The sequence below is a fragment of the Dromiciops gliroides genome, chromosome 5 (genome assembly GCF_019393635.1).
Source record: "Dromiciops gliroides isolate mDroGli1 chromosome 5, mDroGli1.pri, whole genome shotgun sequence".
NCBI classification, from domain to species: Eukaryota; Metazoa; Chordata; class Mammalia; order Microbiotheria; family Microbiotheriidae; genus Dromiciops; species Dromiciops gliroides.
The window spans coordinates 256,461,126-256,481,788 of NC_057865.1; the positions used below are offsets into that span (position 1 = coordinate 256,461,126).

A 20,663-nucleotide genomic window follows, 5' to 3' on the forward strand; every position below is an offset into this window, starting at 1 on the left:
TGGGGCAATAAATGAACTTTAAGCTCATCAGAATAGGCTCAAAGAACTTAATCTCATTAAAGTTAGCTCAAGGAGGAATTAACATATACACCCAATTGGGTGGAGTAATCTATTTAAGATGGGCAGTAAATGAGCCTAACACTCATCAGAATTGGCTCAAAGACCTTAATTTCATCAGCTCCAGGAGGGAATAACATACACACTCAATTGGATGGATTTAACCCTGCAGGAAAATAGGGGGGAAAGGGGATAAAAAGGAAGGGGCAAAAGAAGGGAGGGCAGATTGGGGGAGGGCACAGTGAGAAGTAAGTCTCTTTTGAGGAGGGATAGGGTGAAAGAAGATAGATAATAGAGTAAATATCATGACGAAGGGAATAGGATGGAGGGAAACAGTTAACAATAGTAATTGTAAAAAAGAAAAAAGGGAAAAAATTGTACAAAAAATATTTATAGCAACTTTTTGTGGTGACTAAGAATTGGAAATCAAAGGAATGTCCATCAATTAGGGAATGACTGAAGAAGCTGTAGTATATGATTGTAATAGAATACTGTTGTGCTATAAGAAATGACAAGCAGGATGATTTCAGAAAATCATCCTGGAAAGACTCATATGAACTGATATATAGTGAAGTGAGCAGAACTGGGAGGACATTGTGCACAGTGACAGCAGTACTGTTCTATGAGCAATTGTGAATAACTCGACTACCGTCAGCAATGCAATGATCCAAGACAATCCCAAAGGGCTAATTATGAAGCATACTATCCATTTCCAGAGAAAGAACTGATATTGATTGAACACAGACTTAAAAAAAAGAAAAGTACTTGTGGATTGTGCATATATAACCTATATCAGATTGGTTGCCGTCTTGTGGAGGGAGGAGGAAAGGGAGAGAGGAAGAAGAATTTGGAACTCTAAATCTTATGAAAATGAATGTTGAAAACTACCTTTACATGAAACTGGAAAAAATAGAATAAATGTTTGTTACCAAAAGAAAAAAAAGTTGTGGACAGTAAAGTCGAGCATCCATTCTGAAATCATGTGATGAAATATATAAAGCAATCATACTTGTGAGTTAGAGATGAAGATCCAAGTAGCTGGAGTCAGAAAAGAACCATGGGATTGGTCAGAAGGCTCTACACAGTACAGATATTAAAGTCACAAAGGGTGATAGCAAGGGTCAGGATACAGAGGGGAAAGCATGAGCCAGGTGCTCAAGTCTATCATAGATGTGGAAGCTGATAATGGTAGGGCAAGGGAGTAAAGGAAGAATGGAAATGTGACAAAGCTAATGATGTCAGAAGGGAATAAAATAAGGAAATGCACTTGGACAAAGAACAAGCCAAAATAGGCCCTGACTACTTAAATAATGAATTTTTCCATCAGAGGCACCATGGAATAGTGGGAGTTAGGCTGGATTTTTGAATACTGTACAGGAGTAGTTCTCAAGAAAACCTGAATATAAATTTCAAATTCTTTTTTTTAATCATAAAAGTATTTTATTATTTTCCAGTTACGTGTAAAGATAGTTTTTAATATATTTTTTTTTTAGTGAGGCAATTGGGGTTAAGTGACTTGCCCAGGGTCACACAGCTAGTAAGTGTTAAGTGTCTGAGGCTGGATTTGAACTCAAGTACTCCTGACTCCAGGACCAGTGCTCTATCCACTGTGCCACCTAGCTGCCCCTAACATTTCTTTTTATATGATTTTTAGTTCCAAATTTTTCTCTCTTCCTCCCTTCCCTCCCCGCCCCCCCCAACAGAAAGTAAGCTGATATAGGTTTTATATATGTACAATCATATTAAGCATTTTTCTGCATTAATCATGTTGCAAAAGAAGAATCAGAACAAAAGTGGAAAACCTCAAAAAACAAAACCAAAAAAGGTAGAAACAGTATGGTTCAATCTGCACTGAATTAAAATTCTACCTTAGACAGTTACTACCTATGTGACCCTAGGTAATTCACTTGATCTTTCTATGCCTAGTTTCAGAAGAGGAAGAGGGGAAAAAAGGGAAGAGAAGAGGAACCATTTCTATAGCATTTTTAGGCTAGCAAAGCTTGTAATATTTCTTATTAAATTTAGTCTCCACAATCCCCTTGTGAAGTAGATATGATTGTATCTCCATTTTACAAGTGAGGAAACTGACAGAGAGATTAGGTGACTTACCAATGGTCACACAGTTAGAACTGTCTCAGGTAGGATTAGATCTCAGGTTTTCCCATCTTCCAGTTGGGCCCAACATTCTCTGAACCAGTGGATATCAACCTTTTTGTCGTGAGGACTTCTTTATATTTTAAAATTGTGAGGGGCTACAACGAGCTTTGATTTCTAGGGGCCATGTCTATCAATAGTTGCCATATTAGAAATGAATACAATCTTAGAATTAATAGGAAAACAGTTTTGACACCACAGATTTCAAAGGATCTCCAGACCACAGTTTGAAAACCATTGCTCTAGACTACCAATATGCCCCATAAAAAGCAGCAATTCCTAAATTAATGAAGAATAGGGTAGTGTTTTTATACACACACACACACACACACACACACACACACACACACTTTTTCCAAAGTTCCCTTCCACTATTCAATTTACCCACATTGAAGAAGAGTCTGCCTTCAAGAACATTTTCTTCACATTATTTCCTTGCTCAGAAATATCCAAAGGCTACCAACACTATTACCTCACATTCAAATCTCTCTACTTTGCCTCTAGCATCTTCAACATTTCTCTGGTCCTTCTTCCTACAACTCTATCATCCACTTCAAATCTTAACATATTCATTCCACACTTCAGTTCTTTGGAATCAATTGAATCACCCCACTTTTCAAATACATGTTAATTTTCACATATATTTACATATACACACACATTTTGTGTATGTATGCCTATACAGTATAAATACACACACGTATTCACAGATGTCCATATATATATGAAAAGCGTGTAGGAGAGACATGAAGAGGAAAAGGGGAATATTTGGAAATATATTCCCAGACTATAAGCTAATTGAGGGAAAGCATTAAGTGGTGTATTTCTTTTGTATCTTCCTAGGTGCTCAATTAATATTGAATGTGTTAATGGAGAAGTGAAATTTTTTCACAGAGCCTTTCTTAGCTACTTTGATGGATCTGTGATTTCCCCAGAATGGGTATTTCCTCTAGAAGTGAGGATCACAACTCCTTCAAGCTGTCTCACTCATCCTGTGTGATTCTAGCCTGTCTTTCCATGAATCCTTCATAGAATATCATCACAGAGGATCCTATAAGTATTTGAATATCTCTCAGCCACCAGTGCTACAATCAAGTTGTCCCTTGCTCTTGAGAAGCCCACCCACATTTCTAACCTTCCATATCTTGAATGTCTTTTGAGTAATTTCTTGAACACGCCATTGTTGGTAATATACTTCAGCCTACTTATTACTACTCTGTGGTCTCTCCACTGCCCTTTGGATCACATCTATTTTTTATTCTTCTGAGATTTTGGTATCCATTGATTGCCATTCATATAACATCAGGAAATTACTAAGAGAGAACTAGAATTGAAAGGTGGTCTTTTTCCAATAGCAAAAAGCTTTAGCTAACTGAAAAGTATGCACAATTCCCCAGATGCACACATAACTCAAGAAATGACAACACACTTAAATTACTACTACCTTTCAGGTACCATTCTAAATTAATCCTTTGGTTAAAGAAAAAAATAATACCCTTGGGGAAAAAAGAATATCATTACCCAAACTATATTCAACTTCTACTTAAACAATTCAACAGTGATATATTTGGCAAGTATTATGTATAAGGCACTGACCAAAATGCCAGGAATACAAATACAAAAATTAAATGGCAGGTTCAAAGAGCTTGAATTCCAATGGATATTGTTATAAAAATATATTCAGTGATTCAAGTTTTATTCTCAAGCTTCTTTCTAGAATCATCCTCCACCAATATTCCCAGTAAGTACACCAGGGCTAAATAGCACTTCTCTACCAGTTTATTTTATTATTCTTTTTGTACTCCTTGGATGCAAAGAAATTAGCTGAAATTTCAATATTTTGATGGATGCAGATGCATAAAGAAAAAATTGAATTATATGCATTGTTCATTAAATATGACTATATATAATATGAATAACCCAGCAGTGTTTACTGTATTGTTAACATTTCATAGGCTTCTAAAAAGGCATTAGAATTATAAATGTTATTATTAAATTATGTTGTTGCTCAGTCATTTTCATTCATATCCATCTCTACTTGACCCCATTAGGGATGTTTTTGGCAAAGATAACTGGAGTGATTTGCCATTTCCTTCTCCAGGTCATTTTACAGATGAGAAAAGCTGAGGCAAACAGAGTCAAGCAACTTACCCAGGGTCCCACAGCTAGTATCTGAGGCTGGATTTGGATTCAGGAAAATGAGTTTTCCTGACTCCAGTCCCAGCACCCTATTCACTATGACACCTAGTATTCCTCTTCCTATTCCCAGAGAACTGCCCAATTTAGCATGTGACATTTTCAAAGACAAAAAATTAGAAGAGGAAAAAATCATCATAACTGATAAATATATAGAAAATGTCTGGAAGACTTTTTATTTAAGAATTATTAATTAATTCATTCTTTTTTGTTTGTTTTTGTTTTTGTTTTGTGTGGGGCAATGAGGGTTAAGTGACTTGCCCAGGGTCACACAGCCAGTAAGTGTCAAGTGTCTGAGGCTAGATTTGAACTCAGGTCTTCCTGAATCTAGGGCTGGTGCTTTATTCCTTGCACCACCTAGCTGCCCCCAATTCATTCATTCTTAGTTCCTACTTCTCAGAATGAACTCCTTGAGAGAAAGGACTATTTTTGCCTTTCTATCCCCAGAGTTTGCTACTGTTCTTGATATAGTTGGCACTTAATAAATGTTTGCTTCTTTGACTTGTTACTTTTTAAAGGAGTAATAGAAAAAAAGATACTAAGAAAACACTAAAATAAACATTTTAGGTATTCTCTAAATAAAGTATCATGAATTACAAAGTTTATATCTGCTTCCCCTATTTGATAGTCCCTAAAATAGTTATCATTGAGGGCAGCTAGGTGGCGCAGTGGATAAAGCACCAGCCCTGGATTCAGGAGGACCTGAGTTCAAATCAGACCTCAGACACTTGACACTTAACTAGCTGTGTGACCCTGGGCAAATCACTTAACCCTCATTGCCCCGGAAAAAAAAAAAAAAGTTTTCATCAGATTTCAACATGGGAAGATTTGTCATTCTTTGTTTCTGCCCCTAAGCTCCACCTTATGACAATTATCTTGTCCTTCCAATTGAACACCATCTGGGATTATTTTCATTAATGCTGCTCTTGAAATCATTCCAAAATATTGCTAGGTACCAATGTGAAAACTGCTACTACTTGCAGAATACTTTCTGATCCTTAAGGATAAGGAGTAATAGAGTCCTATTGCACCACAAAAGTGGGTTTTTTTTTGTTTGTTTTGCCACTACTCTACGCAAATAATTCCTAGTTCTATATAGGTAGCCTCAGTCTTTATCCTAACCTCCAGTCTTGCAAAACCAAGTGCTTGCTGGACATCTCAAATTTGATGTCCCATAGACTTCTCAAACTCAATATAGTTAAAACAGAACTCGGTAACTTCACCCCAACCTGCACTCTTCTTAATTTCCTTATTTCTGTTTCAGCATGACCATCCTCCTAGATACATCATTTGCAATATTGGAACCATCCCCGATTATGCATTCTCACCCTTCCTATCCAAAAACTGCTATCTTGTCAATATTACCTTTATAATTTACCTCATCTATTCCCTTTGATCTTTGTCCCTCAAGAGGATAAAGCCTTCTAAGTACCAAGTTTGAGCTACCTCTTCTGATTTCTAAGTAATAACTTTGTTAATCTTACCTCATCCTCCCTATTTTCTCCTGTGCTTGTTTTTTGTAACAATCAATTCTTAAGGAGAATAACATCACATGCAAGTTGTACTGGGGGGGGGGGTAGGAGCCACTCCTCTATATGTCCAAAACTGTGAGGGGATGCCTAGTGCCCTACCCTTCTGTTTTTTTGATGATCAGTCCCTATTTTTTTTAAAGTCGATTCATTTCTTTTCATTTCTCATTCTAGGCCCCCTTCTAGCTCTGAGTACTGGCTCCCCTTGGAGGCTCATAAATTACATCTCCAGACATAAGACGCTGTAGAAGAAAGTACAACCCTATTCTCAAAAAAGGTGTTTTCCTAGGGTACAAATTCACAACAAAGGAAATTCATTATAAGATCACTGCTTCTTACTGAAAAAATATAACTCCTCTCTGAAGAGAATTTTCTTTATTGAAAACCTCACCCCCCCTGTTATGAAGCAAGATTTTTTTCCTACTTGCCCTCCCCGCCAACCTGAGTCCCTCCTGCCATTGCATAATTCCCACTCTTGAGAGGTCATGAAACTTTCAATATATATTATACTTAGGGAGAATACATCACCTATTTCTCACTCTCTTTTATCTCCTCACTTCCCATTCATGCAACTTCCCACTCAATTATTCCTTTTTACAAAAGATGTTGATTCAGTATTAGGCAGATGGGATGTTTAGCACTGTGCCAGGAACTGTGTTAAGTGCTTTACAATATTTTTCTCATTTGATATTCACAAGCTTGGGAGGTAGATGCTTTTAATATCTTGATGTAACAAATGAAGACATGGGGCAAAGAGAGATTAAGTTACTTGCCCAGGGTTACACAGTAAGTATCTGTGGCTGGATTTGAACTCAGGTCTTCCTAACTCCAAGACTACTGCTTGGGATAGTTGTAAGCCAAATAACTCCCTCCTCTTCTTATTTTTTCAAGATTACCTCAAATTCTTCTTTTAGTGAATGCCAATTCATTTATTCTCATTCATTCTCTCTCTCACTCACTCACTCACTCAGTTTTTCAGGATATTACTTTTAGGCTATCACCTGAGCTGCTCTATTGTGTGGGTTTTGTGTTTTTTGGTGGTGTTTTTTTTTTTTTTGTGAGGCGATTGGGGTTAAGTAACTTGCCCAGGGTCACACAGCTAATAAGTGTCAAGGGTCTGAGGCTGGATCTGAACTCAGGTCCTCCTGACTCCAGGGCCGGTGTTCTATCCACCGCACCACCTAGCTGCCCCCATGTTATGTGTGTTTTTAATACTTTACATTATTCCAATCTTTCCTAAAATTCTTCATGAATATGGAATAATCCTGTTATTTAAATAACCCTTCCTTCCCCCTTAAATATTATTCACATGGCATGAAAAATGTGTAATTTTATCATTACATACTTCAAAGTTTAAAACTTTTTTATTAAATTTTGGTGGTCATCTATAGATGCTCTCAAACAATGCTCTGTATTTAGAAATCAGTGATGTTTCTTAGAATATGTATTTTATTAAGGTATTCAGCATTTTAAAAATGTCTCATTTTATTGGGGGGGGGGCATACTATCCTCAAGGGTTATCCTGTTATCAAGGTCATTTACTTTGTTTTTTAGTGAGGCAGTTGGGGTTAAGTGACTTGCCCAGGGTCACACAGCTAGTAAGTGTTAAGTGTCTGGGGCTCAATTTGAACTCAGGTACTCCTGACTCCAGGGCCAGTGCTCTATCCACTGCTCCATCTAGCTGCCCCAAGGTCATTTACTTTGACTTAGAATCCATGTGATCTTTGAAAGTTGCCACTTCTTCATTTCTGCTTCTGTACTTTTGCATTGCAAATATGGCCATTTCTCTCCCAGAGTTTCTATTTATTTGGAGAGAAATTCTCTATCCTCTGTGCAGTTTTTCCTACTCTGCTATTTCTATTTTAATTTTGCATTAAGAATTCTGATTTCTGACCTATATTCATTCTCAGTTTCTTCTTTTAAGAGTTTTATTTCTCTTTTGAAATACCATGGTGATTCTTGAAGTCTCAGACATCTATAGGCTTCTCTTAGGGCAATATTGCTTCATTTCTCTTCATATCATTGTGTTATTTTTGTTTTTCCTTTGAGACTTTGCTAATTTTTCCTTCCAATTAAGACATTTTCTTTGGGAATATTTGCTTGCACACTCAGCTTTTATTTGGACTCTGAATATTTTGTTTTTATTTTTTGTTTTATTTTTATTATTATATTTATTATTATATTTCTTCTTTTAAACAAAATTTTAGGGACATACCTTATTCTTTGGTTTTTCAACATCACACTGATGGCGCACATCTCTCAAGCTTATCTACTGGGTGACCTCACCTTCCTTAAGCTGGAGGATATGTGGGTGATGGGAAAAATCCTAGCCTAGCTGGGTCCCTAAGGTTCAAGATCATTCTAATTATGTAAGAAAGGCAATCTGGCCTGCTATTCTCTTGTTCTGGGAGCACAATGGATAGAGCACCTAGCCTGCAGTCAGAAAGAACTGAGTTCAAATTTGACCTCAGACTCTTACCAGCTGTGTGACCCTAAACAAGTCATTTAACCCTATTTGTCTCATTTTCCTCATCTGTAAAATGAGCTGAATTTCCTTCCAGTATCTACCACAAAACTCCAAATGGAGTTACAAAGAGTTGAATACAACAGAAATGATTCAGTGAAAAACAACAAACTCTCCTGTTCAAATATGGGTTCAGTTTATTGTCCATACATCGTCATATGTCTAAGACATTTGCACTGATAGACCAACTCTACTGAGTATTTATCCAATATCCCATGCAACTATCTACTGGGATGCCAAGGATTAGTTAGCTGGTCAATCACCTTTTTCCCATCAGGAGGAGCAAACTATCCTGGAAAACAGAACAACTAAAAAACATGAGTTTACCTTAGGGAAGTTAATACACTTAACTTTGAGATTTACCTTGAGATAGAACTGCCTAGTTTTCTGATGAATAAATCAAAGCTACATATTGCCATATGAAAAAAATGCTCTAAAGCACTACTGATTAGAGAAATACAAATTAAAACAACTGTGAGGTACCACCTGAAACCTAACAGATTGGCTAATATGACAAAAAAGGAAAATAATAAATGTTGGAGAAGTTGTGGAAAAATTGGAACACTAATGCATGTTTGGTGGAGCTGCGAACTTATCCAACCATTCTGGAGAGCAGTTCAGAACTATGCCCAAAGGGCTTCAAAGCTGAGCATACCTGTTGATCCAGCAACAGCACTATTAGGTCTTTTTCCCAAAGAGATCATTTTAAAAAAAGGGAAAAGGACCCAAATGTACAAAAATATTTATAGCTGCTCTTTTTGTGGTGGCAAGGAATTGGAAATTGAGCAGCAGCCCATCAATTGGGGAATGGCTGAACAAGCTGTGGTATATGAATGTAAAGGAATACTGTTGTGCTGTAAGAAACGATGAAGAGGCAGATTTCAGAAAAACCTGGAAGGACTTGCATGAACTGGTGATGAGTGAGATGAGCAGAACCAGGAGAACATTGTACACAGTATCAAAAACATTATGTGTTGATCAACTGTGATAGACTTGATACTTCTCAGCAATACCATGGCCTAAGAAAGTTCCAAAGGACTCATGATGGAAAATGCTCTCCAAATCCAGGAAAAAAAGAACTGTGGAACCTAAATGTAGATCGAACAATACTGTTTCTATTGGTTTTGGTTTTTTGCATTTTTCCTTTTGGCTCTGATTTTTCTCTCATAACATGACTAATGAAGAAATATATTTAATGTGATTGTACATATATAACCTATATCAAATTACTTGCTGTCTTGGGGAGGGGGAAGGGAGGGAGAAAAATTTGAAACTCAAAATCTCATAAAAACAAATGCTGAAAACTATCTCTAAATGTAACTGGAAAATAATAAAATATTTATATGGGCAAAAAAAGAGATAGAACTGCCATGGGGCAGCTAGGTGGTGCAGTGGATAAAGAACTGCCCCTGTATTCAGGAGGACCTGAGTTCAAATCCAGCTTCACACATTTCATGCTAGCTGTGTGAGCCTGGGCAAGTCACTTTCACACATCTCCCCTTAGGAGATGAGAGCAGGGGCAACATCACTGGATGTGTCAGTAATTCAAAATAATTTCTCTAGTTTTTGCAATGGAATAGTAACTCCACTTGCTGACCAACTGCACAATACTCATTCATATACTCTTTTTTTTTCTTTTGTGAAAAGCTACCCAGTAGTTTGGAAATGGTTTTAATCTTTGCTCCATCAAGCATGGTTTGAATTCTTTTAATTTTGTTTAAATAATGCTTTAAAAAAATCTTATGTACTGGGGCAGCTAGGTAGAGTAGTGGATAAAGCACTGGCCCTGGATTCAGGAGTATCTGAGTTCAAATCCAGCCTCAGACACTTGACACTTGCTAGCTGTGTGACCCTGGGCAAGTCACTTAACCCTCATTCCCCCCCTCAAAAAAAAATTCCCCCTTCATACATAGGGGGATTCAAATTTAAGGGAGGGGGAATTTTTTTTAACCTCAGAAATAATTATGATAAAATAGCAGAAGGCATAAATAAAATGCAATAAACTAATTTGTAAGTGGCCATTGCAGCAAATGTTTTCTCTATAAATTTCAAACAGGTAAGCCTGAAGCCCAAAATAAATACCAAAAACTCAATGCTTTATAATAAATATGTATCACTGTTTGGGTATCAGAAAATTCAAGAACCTCTGAACAACTTAAATATAAGGAAAAATAAAGTAAGGGTAATAGAATGATTTTTATCCTAGGGTACCTGAATTTTAAATAAATCGCTTGATAACTATATTTCAATATCATTGATTTCCTTTGTAATTCTGAATTATTTTGGTTTGGGGAATTTTTTTCCTTTCTAAATCTCCTTAAATTATTTCTAAATTAGTGTTTCCCTTTATGTTTTACATTTTTCATCAAGTCTGATTAATTCATTAGTTCCCATTCTATTAGTTATTTTCACCTAATCATGTTGCAAGGTCAACCAAAATATTTGAGAATTTCTGCAATGAGAAATAGATAACTGTAATGAGCTGCAAGCTAATATTCCTTAAAGGCACCATGCAAACTTGATATCCAATTCCACTTTCTAGGAATAATATAACTGACTTCTCCAGGAAAGACCTGTGCTATATGCCATATGAGACTTCATTTGTGGAGTACTGGAAGATTCCCCATACACAGTCTTCCTCCCAATTGGATATGAATCAGATGCCATCCACAAAGCTTGCATTTAACTTCCTCTGAAAGAAAGATACTATCCATCAGGTTTCCACTTTGTCTTATCTTCAGCTGAGAGGAAAGGATTTTAAAAAAATAGACCAAGAGACTTTACACAGTTCTATTTAGAAATACTTGCCTCAGGTTATGTTGTTATGTATAGACTGTTGGAGCTCAGCAAAACCAGGAGAGAACGAAGAAGCCTTCAACACGACAGCCCTTTATTACTTCAAAACTGTTCTGGTTATACCTCACTCTCCCAAATCACCACAAGATTCAACTCCAGGAACTCCAAAAGGAATACCACATGAAAAGGAGTGCAAAAGACATAAAGATACTAACACCACATCATAGCTTCCATCCCTACAGACTTGAAATAAAGCAAGATTCACTCATACTGTAAATGGAGGATGCTAGTGTTAACAGTTACTAATTCAAATTTCTAGTTTGTAAAACACCTTTGGTAAGGCAGTATATGGTACATGCATGAGTGCAGTTCAACAATTTCTTTGCTTTCTATCCATCAAATATGCATTCAAATTACAGTCCTCCTGTCCCTTCCCTGTGAAATATCAGAAATAAATTGGTTTCAAAACATTTTCTTCAAATCTTGTGGTCAGGAGAACCTCTTCCTGGATCTGGTGGCCTCAGACGCTTACTAGCTGTGTGACCTTGTGCAATTCACTTAACTTGACCCTCTTTGCTTCAGTTTCCTCATGTGTAGAATGAACTGGAAAAGTGAATGGCAAAGCACTCTAGTATTTTTGCCAAGAAAACCCCAACAACAAAAACACTCTCTCTCTCATTTACACACACACACACACACACACACACTCACACTCTCTCTATATATTCATTAATTTATATATGTATGTATATATGCACATATGCATATACGTATATGTATGTATATACACATATGTAGACACATTACACATATGTATATGTGTATACACACACACTGCCCAACCGAGTTGTAGGAATGAGATATTTGAGGATGAACGAATAGGAAGTAAGAGTTAGGAGCTGGTATAATTCAGTATCATTGGAACTGGATGTTGGCCAACCCCTCAACATATGACCTTCATCCCATCCCCTTCTCAACTTCTACAGCACATTATATTTTCACACTCTCAACATCATATCTTTTGGTGGAGGGAGAAACTCACTACAACTCTCTGCTCCTTTAATCTCCCTCCACTTTCACAGACAAAACCCTGGGATGGAAAAGCTCTCTATGCTTCTGGACTCTATTTCCCTTCATTTCTCTTTTGAACTCTTTGCATTCAGACAGAACTCTAACTTCAACCCTCACCTCAAACTGCACTCTGCAAAGCTATCAATGAACATTTAATTACCAAATCTGATGGTCCTTTCTCAGTCCTCATTCTTCTTAATTTCTCTAAACTCTTTGAGACTACTCACCATCCTCTCTTCCTAAATACTCTCTTCTCTCTGGGTTTTCAAAATACTAATCTCATCTCTCTTCCTGCTTGTTTTCAGGATCCTTTGCTGGTTCATCATTCATGTCATGTCCACTTACTGAGCATGGGCCTTCTTTTTTTTCCCCTCTGGGTTTACCTCTCTGTAATACTGATTGCCAACCTATATAAGTAGCCATAATCTGACCTCTGACCTTCAGTCTCATGTTACTAACTTCAGTAGAGTACTGACTTTTCTCCATCATATGGCACCTATCTTGTTCTCAACAACATTCCAAAGATTACTGAAAGAAGTTTAGCAATTACATTCTCCATTTCTATTAACAGCCTTAGATGTGGTTTTGTCTAGAGCTGCTGACAAATTCATTTAAGGCAGCATGATGGTTTTTTCCCTTACACCGTAACATTTTCCACAGATAAATTTTCATTTGTACGAGAACTACCAAAGGTGTCTAATAAAAATATTTGTGAACTTTAAAGATTAAAATAGATAAAATGTATTCATTCTACCTAGCAAGTATATAATTAGAGGTATTTATAAATAGCTACAGTATCATTAACTATTTGCTTTTTATCCACATGAAGGGATAGTAACCTTAAAATGTCTTTATTATAAAAATAAGCAGGTACAAGTAATTTGCTTCACTACCAAAAAGGTAATGTGCAAGCATTTCTTTCATCTGAGTGAAGTACAAGGAATTTAATACCGTGTGTGTGTGTGTGTGTGTGTGTGTGTGTGTGTGTGTGTGTGTGTGTGTGTGTGTGTGTACATATAGTGATCAGTAGGAGACCAGCTCTCTTTCCCACTTGGGTCAATTAAGCCCAACTTAAGCAAGGTGGTCCCCTCACTTGATTGGATTTAATGAAGACAGCCAATCAGCTTGACTCACTACATGGAAGAACTCCAGACCTTATAACATCTGTCACTCTCCACCTACCTAATAGCAAGGATTATGGGTCTTTGCCATAAGATCCAGCTCCCCTATTTACTTCTTTATTTTTTTCTGGTAAGGCAATTGGGGTTAAGTGACTTGCCCAGGGTCACACGGCTAGTAATTGTTAAGTGTCTGAGGCTGGATTTGAACTCAGGTACTCCTGAATCCAGGGCCGGTGCGTTATCCACTGCGCCACCTAGCTGCCCCACCTATTTACTTCTGAATGATATCACCTATTCTAAGAGTTGCAAAGGACCCCAGTGGCCCTCTAGTCCAACCATTATCTCAACAGAAGTGTTTTCTACCACATACCTGAGAAGCATCACCAAGTCTCCACTTGAAAACATTTAGGGAGAATAGAACCACTATCTCCCAAGGCAATACATTGCACTTGGGGACAGCTTTAATTCTTAGAATTTTCTTCCCATTTTATAATTAGCCTACATTGCCTCTTTAAGTTTTTGTTAGTTTTGTGATCTAAGCCCAGCTGTGGTCCCTCTTTTGCATGAAACCTGTTCAGATACTTGGAAACTGCTATTCTCATTCCCATTCTCATTCATTCTCTCTCTCTCTCTCCCTCCCTCCCCTCCCTCTCACCCCATCATCACCACCACCACCCCCATTCCCCTTTCTATAGATGTTCTTCATACTGCCAATACCCTCCTTAAAATGTTGTGCCCAGAAAAGACCACAATGCCCAGATGTGCTACGATCAGAGGAGAATACAGTGGAATGATCATTTCCAGAGTTCTGAGGATTATGTGTCTCTTAATGTGCTCCAAAATGACAATAATCTTGATTGGGAATATCGCCATGCCACTAACTTAGGAGTTTGTAATCCACTAAGACCAAAGCTTTTTTTACATGATGTTTATGATATGTTCTCAATCTTATACTCATATAGCTGATGTTTTGTACTCCATGTATGGGATTTTACCTTTTTTCTATTCAATTTATCTTAATACATTATGTAGATTTTCCCCTTGCTATTTCTTTCCCAACCAACACCCCTCCCTCCCCTGCCCCCACAATTTGAGGGGTTAGAATGAATGGCAGGAAGAGCAAAAGGTAGCATTTATACCGATGGGACTGACATAAATCTTGTTGAATTTTCTACTGCAGTGCAATATGAACATACGATAGAAGAATACCTGTGGAATGGTTGAATTAAGCTGTCGCTGGAGTGAGTCTCTATCATAGATGACATCCTGAAGTCTTTGCTGTGCGAGTGACAAGCTTTCCTGTGTCTCTCGGAGGGTTTCCAGAAGGCGATCCCTTTCATCTAGCATATTCACCATCAGCTGCTCAAAATGGGAATCCGAGTCCGAGCCACTACTTTGGGACCCCCTTTGACTCATTGGGGTGTCCTCGTTTATCGTGGGCATCACCTCACACATCATTGCTTAAAGAAAGGAATGGAAAGGAAAGGTTAGTAAAAAGAGCATCATTGTGATACACGGGCTCTTTGACATGTATGATTCTGCCCTTTCAAGGGCTGGCCTTTCTTACTTCAACAGTTTTAATGTTCAATGTTACCCTACTGAGATCTTCATCTCTATAGAAGTCAAGAAGTTGAACTTGCAGCATTGTTACTTCTGAGACCTGGTATGCATCATTCCCTCCAGTTTGGTCTCTTTAGCTAACATGAGTACCTAACTACCTCTAAAAGACAGTTTCAAATTGCACTGCTTCTGAAAAGTGTTCTACAATGAATCCCCATCACCCTGCACATACTATTGAGAGCTAGAAGGGACATTCAAAATCATCTAGTCCCAACTCCCCCATTTTATATATGAAGTAGCTTGTCTAGAGAGTATAAAATGACTTTCTCAAGACCACCCAGATATGAACAGTTTTCAGAAGAAGGAATCAAAGCTATCTATAATCACATGAAAAATTGCTCTAAATCACTATTGATCAGAGAAATGCAAATTAAAACAACTGCAGCATTACCTCACACCTGTCAGAGTGGCAAAACTAACAAAAAAGGAAAATATTGGATGTTGGAGGGGATGTGGGAAAACTGGGATGCTAAACCACTATTAGTGGAATTGTGAATAGATCTATCCATTCTGGAGAGCAATTTGGAATGATGCCTAAAGAGCTATAGAACTGTGCAGACCCTTTGATCCAGGAATACCACTGCTAGGTTTATATCCCAAAGACATCCCAAAGGGGGCTGCTAGGTAGTACAGTGGATAAAGCACCGGCCCTGGACTCAGGAAGACCCGAGTTCAAATCTGGCCTTAGACACTTGACACTTACTAGCTGTGTGACCCTGGGCAAGTCACTGAACCCTCATTGCCGGGAAAAAAAAGACATCCCCCCCCAAAAGACAAAAATACCTATTTGCCAAAAAATATTCCTGGCAATTCTTTTTATGGTGGCTAAGAATTGGAAATCAAAGGAATGACCATTATTTAGTGAATGGCTAAACAAGCTGTGGCATGTGATAGTCATGGAATATTATTGTGCTATAAGAAATGACAAGCAGGATGATTTCAGAAAGGCTTGGAAAGATCTATATGAACTGATATAAAGAGAAGTGAGCAGAATCAGGAGAATGTTGTACACAGTAACAAATATGGTTTTTGTTTTGTGAGGCAATGAGGGTTAAGTGACTTGCCAAAGTTCACACAGCTAGTAAGAAATATTGTTTGATGAAGAACTGTGAATGACTTAACTATTCTCAGCAATACAGTGATCTGACAATCCCAAAGGACTAATGATGAATCATACTATCCACCTTCAAAGAAAGAAATGATATTGACTGATATTGACTGAACACAGACTAAAGCATGCTGTTTTTCACTTTCTTTCTTTTATTCATTTTCTTATACAAAATGACTAATGTGGTAATGTTTTATATAATTGCACATGTATATAACCTATATCTGAATGCTTACCACCTCAGGGAGGGAGGAGAGGAGAGGAGGAGAGGGAAAGAAGTGATCGAATTTGGAACTCAAAACTTTAAATAAAAATGTCTATTACATGAGGAAAAAAAGAAATTATTCTAATTTTGTGTGTGTGTCTTAGGGCATGGGGCGCAATGAGGGTTAAGTGTCTTGCCTAGGGTCACAAAGCTAGGAAGTGTTAAGTGTTTGAGGCTCGATTTGAACTCGGGTCCTCCTGAATCCAGGGACGGTGCTTTGTCCACTGCGACACCTAGCTGCCCCCTTAAAATTTTAAAGTAAAAAAAAAAAAATAGAACACTCTAAATCACTGCTGATTAGAGAAATGCAAATTAAAATAACTTTGAGGTACCACCTCACCCATCTATCAGATTGGCTAATACAACAGAAAAGAAAAATAAAAATGTTGGTGGGGATGTGGGAAAACTGGGGCAGTAATGCATTGTTGGTGGAGATGTGAACTGATCCACCCATTCTGGAGAGCAAATTAGAATTATGCCTTAAGTTGTATAAAACTGTGAATATACTTTGACCCAGCAATACCACTGCTGGATCTGTATCCCAAATATATCAAACAAAAAGGTAAAGGACCTATAAGTACAAAAACCTTTTACAGAAGGTGTGTGTGTGTGTGTGTGTGTGTGTGTGTGTGTGTGTGTGTGTGAGAGAGAGAGAGAGAGAGAGAGAGAGAGAGAGAGAGAGAGAGAGAGAGAGAGAGAGTGAGTGATGTGTGGTGGCAAAGAATTGGAAATTGAGGGGATACCCATAAGCTGGGGAATCACTGAAGAAGTTGTGGTATATGATTATGATGGAATTCTATTGTGCCATAAGAAATGATAAACAGGATGGTTCTAGAAAAAAAAAGCTGATAAAACTTATATGAATTGATGTAAAGCGAACAGAACCAGGAGAATATTGTACACTGGAACAGCAGTATTTTATGATGATCAATTGTGCAGGAGTTAGGTCTTCTCAACAGTACAATGATCCAAGACAATTCCAAAGGACTCATGTTGAAAAATGCTATCCACCTCCAGAGAAAGATCCGATGCAAAATGAAGCATAATTTTTTCACTTTCTTTTTTTTTCTTCTTGCTTTTTTGCAACATGGCTAATATGGAAATATGTTTTGTGTGATTTCACATGTATAAGTGACATATTTCTTGCCTTCACAATGGGTGGGGAAGGGATGGTAGAGAAGGAAAGAATTCAGAACTCAATTTTTCAATTGACAGTAAATATATAATTTTTAAAAAAGAAGGGATATTGTGTTTATATTTACAAACAAAAAATTTTAAAGGCCACACAGGTAATAAGGAAAACAAGATTTGAACACAAACTGCACTGTGCCATATCACCTCTAAGTAAAGAGACCTTTCTTTCTTTCTTTTTTGTTGTTGTTGTTGTTGAGGCAATTGGGGTTAAGTGACTTGCCTAGGGTCACACAGGGAGTAAGTGTCAAGTCACTGGTACTCCTGAATCCAGGGCTGGTGCTTTATCTACTGTGCCACCTAACTGCCCTAAATAGATTTTAAAGTAAATTCTTCTCTCCTCTCACAATCTTGATCATCTTCTCACAGACATAATACAGTTCTCTTGTCTCTCCTAAAATGTACTCAAGATATGGCTTGACTAGGTCAGAATATTGCAGGAACATCATCTCCCTTATTCTATATGCCATGTCACACTATCCATATGTTGGTGTTGCACCTCTCAAATCCCTAGGTATTTTTCATAAGAGCTATTGTCTCCACTTCCACACTTCTCTCATTCTGTACCGGTGATATTACTTTCATCTCAGTGTCATTTTATACTGATAATTATCAATTTTGACCTTATTTCCTTTGTTGCATTATTCTAGCCCAACAAGTTTCTTATGGATGTGGATTCAGTCATCCTATTTATCACCAAACTTAATGTCATTTGCAAATCTGAAACCCAAGCTATATATTCTTTTATCAAAGTCATGAAAAAAATGTTAACTAGCACACCGCCAACCCCCCAAGTTGACCATGGCCCACTGATGCTAACCAGTCTCACAAAGCGTTCATCTATACATACTAAGCCAATAACACTCCATTGATCTACACATCCAATTACCCTCTCAGAAAAGGAAAATTAAGGATGAAATGTTTTTGTTTGTCTTTAATAAATGTCATGCTATCTTTTAGTGATCACTGTACTCTTAAGTGCTCGTTCCCTTAATGTATTGTTCTAGATTTTGGCTAGGGGAGAAGTAAAGCTCATTTATCTATCAATTACAGACTCTACCTATCTCCCTGCTATTTTCTTAAAAATCAAGGTAAAATTTTTCTTCAGTTTTATAGCTCATGTATATGCGTATACATATGCATATATGTATACGCATATACATGTGTTTATTTATAGATGTATATATGTGTGTACACAAGTGCACTTATATATATATATTCACACCTACATAGATACACACATATACATACACATATGTGTATTTATATTTACATTTATATTTCTATTCATTCATCCTCCATGACTTTTCTTTCTTTCTTTCTTTTATTTTGGTGAGGCAATTGGGGTTAAGTGACTTGCCCAGGGTCACATAGCTAGTAAGTGTCAATTGTCTGAGGCCAGATTTGAACTCAGGTCCTCCTGAATCAAGGGCTGATGCTTTTTCCACTTTGCCACCTAACTTCCAACCTCCATGCCTTTTCAAAGATTCTTTCAGTGGCTGAGCAATTAACTTGGCCAACCAAATCTTCTTAGTCTGTCGACTTGAATTCACTGCAGTAGTAAGATACAGTGTCTCCATTAACAAGTATGTATTAAGTACCTACTATGTGCCTGAACAGTGTTCTAATTACTAAGGCAAAACAAACAATCCCTGTCCTCAAGGAGTTCACATTCTTAAATCTTCAACTATATTTCATTTTCACTGCTATCAATTCCCATTCTGTCCTTCCCAATATAGAAATGGTTGCCTTTGGAAAATTAAATATAAGCATAGTATAAACAAAAGTTGAGTAGTTCAACTCTTTCTGTTTGAAAATATGGTCAAAACTCCTCTCCTTTAAACACATTTTCTCAACCTGATATACTTACTGTGTGACCCTAGGCTAGTCATTTAACCTCTGCTTGCCTCAACTTACTCATCTGGAAAAGGAGCACAATAGCACTCTATTTCCTAGGGTTGTTGTGAATATTAAATGGGATAACAATTATAAAGTGTTTAGCACGGTGCCTAGAAAAACCTAGGTGCTTAGCAAATGCTTATTTCCTCCCTTCCTTCACCATTCTATGAAACTTGGCAGTGGAGGACTACCTCATTTCTCTAGCTCTCTAGATATACTCTTGTTTATCTATCATGATACTCTTCTCTCTCTCCTTCTCTCTTTATACATACATATACACACACACACACACAGATACATACAAATAAAAACATGCACAACATGCACATAAACACATATACATATATATACACATACATGCACATATATGTATGTGTGTGTACGTAGGGACTGATCCTTTTAAGTCTCATTCACTTGCAATTTTTTCATCATTTATTCCCTATGTTTTTTGTCCTTAAAGGTCACCTCTCATTGTGACCAAAGGTTCAAATACCATGTTTATCTCACTATAAAAACTTATCAGGGGCAGCTAGGTGGCCCTGGAGTCAGGAGTACCTGAGTTCAAATCTGACCTCAGACACTTACCACTTACTAGCTGTGTGACCCTGGGCAAGTCACTTAACCCCAATTCCCTCACTTAAAAAAAAAACCTTATCGGTGAACATGGCTGGCCTACTTTTTCCCCTGAATGGAGGCGTCTGACTCTTCCTTCTGACACCATGAACACCTAATCACTGGGAAGGTCCTGTTGATTCTTCCTTGGCAAATTCTCACACATCGTCTCCTCTTTAGTTACAGTGATGCCATCCTGGAACAGAACCTTACCTGTCAAAGGTGATTGTGATTAAATCCTAATTGTTTTCCTTGCCTCCATTCTCTACAATTCCAAACTACTTTTGACTATGTTGCCAAAATAACCGTTAGGTATTAACTCTTCTAAAAAAACTTTCCCTGGCTCCTTGTTGCTATAGAATAAAAATACAAACTATGAAAACTAATAGCAAAAAACCTTCTATAGGGGCAGCTAGGTGGCACAGTGGATAGAGCACCGGCCCTGGAGTCAGGAGTACCTGAGTTCAAATCCAGCCTCAGACACTTAACACTTACTAGCTGTGTGACCCTGGGCAAGTCA

At 37.5% G+C, this 20,663-nt stretch overlaps 1 protein-coding gene across 18 annotated transcripts in view; it reads right to left on the reverse strand.

Annotated features, from left to right (window-relative positions):
- Window positions 1–20,663, reverse strand: part of PPFIA2 (PTPRF interacting protein alpha 2) — a 677,893-nt gene that overhangs the window by 647,688 nt on the left and 9,542 nt on the right. For all 18 annotated transcript variants that reach the window (XM_043966213.1, XM_043966209.1, XM_043966212.1 and 15 more), the window contains exon 2: window positions 14,658–14,908. In XM_043966213.1, coding sequence (XP_043822148.1) covers window positions 14,658–14,906 — 249 coding nt within the window. In that variant the 5' untranslated portion in view covers window positions 14,907–14,908. The remainder of the gene's footprint in view (window positions 1–14,657; window positions 14,909–20,663) is intronic.